Consider the following 5856-nt stretch of genomic DNA (forward strand, 5'->3'; position numbering starts at 1 on the left):
ACTCTTTTACCAACGAATAGTGGGATTGACCATCACATTATAACGCCCCCACGGCTGAAAGGGCGAGCATGTTTGGTGGGATGCGGATTCGAACCCGCGACCCTCAGATTGTGAGTCGAGTGCCTTATCCACCTGGCCATGCCGGGCATTCTAGAATTAAAAAAGGTTAATTTAGATTTGTTTTGTATTTTATTATGGTGGTTACAAGGCTGGTCAAACCAACCAAGTCCATATAGAGTTAGGGTAGAGAAAATATCAGATAAATTATAATAATTTACTAAAAAAAAAATTTGATTTTTATTTAGATTTTAGAGGTTATGCAAATGAAATCTGAAAATTTTTAGATAATGAAAAGTAGTTTCAATTTTAACATAAAAATCACTTTGTACTTAGAGCAGTCAATACATTAACTCCATATATTCATGAGCAAGTCTTTATTACAAATAATTAATTAAAAATTCTGATTTTTTTGTTTGTAAAAAAAAGACTTGGAATGTTTACTGAAAGCTTGCAGAATTTTTTGAAGTTACACAAAAGTTATATCATGGAAACTCTGATGGTTATTTTGTGATTATAAGATCAGTCCTCTGAACCAATCTCATATGGAAAGTTAATTATTGAATGCAAGAACTTGTTGAATTTTGTCTTCTATTACATCTAGTTCAAAGTGGCATGTAAAACCACTGTAATAACACGAGTTGTCTTGTATTTCATCTAGTTTTACTTCTAAAGATAGTCATGTATGAAACTAATACAAGAACTTGAGTTTTAACTTCTATTACATCTAATTTGACCTTTCAAAGTACAAAGTCATGTGCCCTATGTCTGTAATGACAGATAGATTTTGACCTTAGACGGTTCACAACACACGACTGAATGAAGGTTTTAACCTTCAATAGTACAAGTTTGCACAAATTACTGACAACCTCACAATAACTGCTATTATTTGACTAAAAACCACTTTAAATACACATTATATAGAACTATAATGTTTTCATATATTATTTTTTTTTAAATGCACATTGTTTATGTACACATACTTTATGATATGTGATATGCTCATACAGCTACATGCAGTAAACTTGCATTGCAAAAGCACCCTAATGTAGCCTTGTAGCCAATAAAAAGAACTCCAGTTGACTTACACAAAACCAACCTTTATTTAACAGTCACCATTGCAAAAGCACCCTAATGTAGCCTTGTAGCCAATAAAAAGAACTCCAGTTGACTTACACAAAACCAACCTTTATTTAACAGTCACCATTGCAAAAGCACCCTAATGTAGCCTTGTAGCCAATCAAAAGAACACCAGTTAACATACACAAAACCAACCTTTATTTAACAGTCAACATTCCAAGCAGGTTAATAGTCAGTCTTTTTAACATCAGATTATTGATTAATTAAACAGCAAAACATACTATAATAACACTAACAATTTGATTAAAAGATAAATATGGACTGTAAAAAACAATTAAAAGTTATAAGTGTGTGTTATCAGTCACAAAACCATTTATTAACAGCATTGTTCAGTAACTAAACATATGCTTTTCAGGGGGGGGGGTTATCTGGTGTTCCTTTTTAAACATTAAAATTATTAGTGTTAGCTTATATTATGTTTCATAGTTCTCTTATGTCTTGACACTAGACATTCAGTACCTTTTACTGAAGCATTAGTCACTAAATGTAGTCCCCTGAGCTTAATCATCTGCTCCAATGCATGGAAGGAACCTCTGTATGTAATGTTTTGGTGATGTGTGTGTGTATGAATTTATACTGTTTCTTTAAAACAACTTTTGTTTAAGTAATGGGCATTATACAAATCAATAGATCAAATTTTCCACACGAATGATATCTTATGTGTAATTATTATTCAAATATTGTCAAAAGGTTTCTGTTAGCAAGAGAAAAACACTGACAATGTTTGAACGCCATCTGATGAACCTTCAAATGTTTAGAAAACACCTTAAAACACAGCTCTAAGTGAAATCACTGTTAGAACTTGAGTTTTGTTTTGCATTAAATCTAGTTTTACCCTTCAATGTACAAAGTCATGTGTGAAGCTATGGGGTTTGATGCCCTGATGGTCTACAAAATGGTTCAGCTTAAGAGTTACCTTGTGTGTTCAGACTTTAGAGCTTGGTAATTCATCTTATGTTGTTCACTACGTAGCCTCTCATCCGTAAGCATGCTCCATAACTCCAGTTCTTGTGTTAAAAGTCTTCCAGGCAGCCTTTCTGATGGTGTTTGAGATTGCTCCATTCCACTAGGAATGCCTGGAATCGAATATTACAACAAATATAAACTAATCTGCTAATTAAACTAATCATGTAAGCAGTTTTCTAACTTAATGAACTCATAAACTGTAAGTGCATTATTAAATGAATTAATGTATACTATAAAGTGACTTATGCCTGTATTTCTGTTTGTCTATGACCAAAAAAATTCTAGCTTTTTAACCTCTAATCACCATGAAACTGGATTCTTGGGTATGCCCCAGAAAGATTCTAAGACCCCTTAATTTATTCATATTAATTTTTTATGAGTTTGACAGCCATTTCAACTTTCTCCCTTGCTATTGTCTAATTTACTAAACTCTGATTGTCATAAGCACCAGACATATCACAGGGGTAAGCTTGTCAAACTATTTTTTTTAAATTACCCTTTTTTCACCAAATTGAAGTCATTTGAGAATAGAAAAATGTAAAAAAATTTAATCTGTAGAAACCTTCCATTCCTTTCAAAGTGAAACCAATTTTCTTAATTTTCAAATTCAGTGAAATAAATGCCATGTGTGACACACAAATAAATGTTTGCTAATAAATTGTAAATAATCTGACAAATGAATTAATAAACTGTATACAACTATTAAATAGGAAACTGCAAGTAATAAATTAACTTAACTAATTGTACTGTAAGTAACTTGTTAACTGAACTAATAAACAAAGTAACCTGTTATCCAAGCTAATAAACTGCAAGTCATCTGTTAACAATACTAAAAAAACTTTTCATAACAAAAAGTGGCAACTTTTTGATGAAATGTTCTTGTCCACAGTATTCAGGTATGCTATACTTTAGTGTAGAAGGATAAGAGACAGATACAAACACACATTCAAACCAAAAACAAAAGTTCAACTGAAAAACCAAGTTTTTTTTTAGTAATCCACAGTCATTTACAATGTTCATAAATCAGAAATAAAAATAATTATGTTTAGTTTGTATGTGAATGTGTACTGTAATAAGCAGAAAGATAACCAGGTAACAAAATCTTAAATGCGGTTACTTCATCAACTTCTTACCTCAGAAATTATGTGTTCTCAATTAAGGCAATAAGACTGTCAGAGATTACTGAAGTGTTAATCAACATTTCTACCATCTGTCCATGGTCTTTACTATAATGTCAACAGTAGAAGCAAGATTGTCATTGCTTTAACACAAAACGTTTTCTATGATCACACTATAAGAGCTTAAAACTGCATTATCACCAATAAAACAAGCTTCACTACTTTGCATTTGGTGATATATTTCTAAATTGTATTCATGTGATGTTACTCAATTCTGAAATACAAAGTTTAATAAATTTAAGACTTTCACAAATATTCTTTGCCTCACTTAATGACAATAAAGAAAACCTACCACAAATTCTTTTCTTTGCATATATTACTGCCTCCTCTAAAATATTTCTAAAGATTGTAAGTAAATACTTAAAGAAAAAATAAAGTCTTACCTTCAGCATTAAATCCACCACTAGCCATTGTCAGAATATTTTACAACTCAACCATTTGCTTCCACATAAAACTTCCAGTACAGCTGATAGAATCTGTTGAATACTGTAAATGGATCGCACTCTAGCTCTTATGTAGTTAAAAATCTGATGACTTCCATCCAAGAAGATTTGTTTGTGTATCTTGCAAGACATTTCTATAGTGATATTCAAGAAAAGTAGCTGCAGTAAGAATCAAAAGAAAAATTTCATCATATAAAAACACCTAACCTATTGGCATTACCATGCATAGTATAATTTACCAGGCTGAGTGCTTGAAATCTTCAATTTCACAGGGATAATTTACAAGAACAAAGACACAAAACTTTCAGATTACTATCTGAACAAGTAGACAGATTACAGGATCTTAATATAGGAGAAAACCAGGATTTTTAGGAAAATATGTTGAATATAGATTTGGGAAGTTATTTTTAGATGAAATATTGTATAGGTATCTTTCTGGCTGAAATTTACCATAAAATAATACAATGAAAGTGTTACTAATGTGAAAACATTTTACACTTTAGACCAAAACTTAGTAGCTTTTCCGACTTGATACTTTATTCACTTTAAATGTATGTTTATTTTCAAACAAGACAACAAACAATTTCAGAGAAATGCTTTTTATATTTTACCTGTATGTTTTAGTTTACATCTTTTGAGAATCTTTAAGCATTGAAGCTTATAAAACAGATTTAATATGGTAGTAGCTGAAAAGATTACAAGACTACAACAATATATTAGAATGATACACACTGGAGCATGCTAAAAGTACTGTTAAACAAGTTAGTACCTAATCACAATATTAAATATAAATAGAATCTGGCATGAAATAACAGTTTACAGGGGCAGGGCACTGTATCTGTTGCAGGGGGCAAAATATCCAGGTTCTCATTGTAATTTGTGAATCAAAACAACTTTAGTTGCGAATCACTTTCCTCTTTGCTTAGAATAAAATGTGAATCATCCCTTTCTCTTCCATGTTGTCCTCGAGACCTCCCACAACACAGTGAAAGTGCCGTAACATTTTACTTTAATATACCAAAGCCAAAGCTGATGTTCATTTGTTAGAAATTCCTGCCAAATGGCACATACAGCATTTTCACACTTTGTCATGTGCATATTGCATACACAAACAGTTTGGAGTAGTCTGTTCATGATATTTGAAATGCACTCGGTTGGTGCACACAGCCCAGCTAACTAGACTAGACTTCGTAGGTCCAGTACATGCACTGCTCATTTAGCAGTGAGCCATTTACAAACTTAATCAATACTGGCTTGGTCCCATGGATCAACCATGTCATTATTTTTCCTTGAATGCAGTTTTAATACTACAACTTTTTATACAGTATGTGCTTCACAAAATTTGGTAGGCTTTTTGTACACACTACAAGTCATTTGTACACAAAAAATCAGTTTTTCAATGAAATATTTTTACTAAAAATTTGTCCATGAACATAGTCTTTTTTGATCAGTCCGAAATCAATGTGATTTCCATGTTAAGATTAAAAATACTTTTCTTTACTTCAAAAATCTCAAATTTCATTGATGTAATCTCTAGAACCTCCTAAATACATTTCAGCATTTGTTTTCAGTAAAACTTAATAATTTATCTGTTATTTTCCCTACCCTAACTCTATACAAGGTTGGTCAATTTGACGGACATCATAACCACCAATAAAAATCTAATTAAATCAAAATTACTTTTTTTTTTCATACAATGACTTCAAATTGTAGCGGGAAACTACTGTTACGTCTCTGGTTGTTTGTTAATTTCTCGTAAAAATTCTTCCCGAGGAATTTCAGTGATATAAGTCCTTTCTTAAATAAAACTAGTTTATTCTTTCTCAATACAACTTTGCAATACACAGAATTTCCACATTCAATTTAACTTAAACACACGCTATAATTCACAATGATTTACACACTTTAATTACGGATTGACTCAATTATCCCGTTATCAATTTATCTGCCAGCTTATATACTAAAAATAGAGGGCGTCTAGCAAATGCTGGGATGTTCATGAGGTTCCCCGATCCTTCTAGAATCACATTACGTGTTACCAGCGTCATGTGACTTCCACTGTCGTAACACTG

At 31.7% G+C, this 5856-nt stretch overlaps 1 protein-coding gene across 1 annotated transcript in view; it reads right to left on the reverse strand.

Moving 5' to 3' along the window:
* Window positions 1-5856, reverse strand: part of LOC106463736 (centrosomal protein of 83 kDa-like) — a 93421-nt gene that overhangs the window by 82775 nt on the left and 4790 nt on the right. The window contains exons 2-3 of the mRNA XM_022391316.1: window positions 3725-3918; window positions 2114-2273 (exon numbers count right to left, since the gene is read on the reverse strand). Coding sequence (XP_022247024.1) covers window positions 2114-2273; window positions 3725-3752 — 188 coding nt within the window. The 5' untranslated portion in view covers window positions 3753-3918. The remainder of the gene's footprint in view (window positions 1-2113; window positions 2274-3724; window positions 3919-5856) is intronic.

The sequence above is a fragment of the Limulus polyphemus genome, unplaced genomic scaffold (genome assembly GCF_000517525.1).
Source record: "Limulus polyphemus unplaced genomic scaffold, Limulus_polyphemus-2.1.2 Scaffold1472, whole genome shotgun sequence".
Classification (NCBI taxonomy): domain Eukaryota; kingdom Metazoa; phylum Arthropoda; class Merostomata; order Xiphosura; family Limulidae; genus Limulus; species Limulus polyphemus.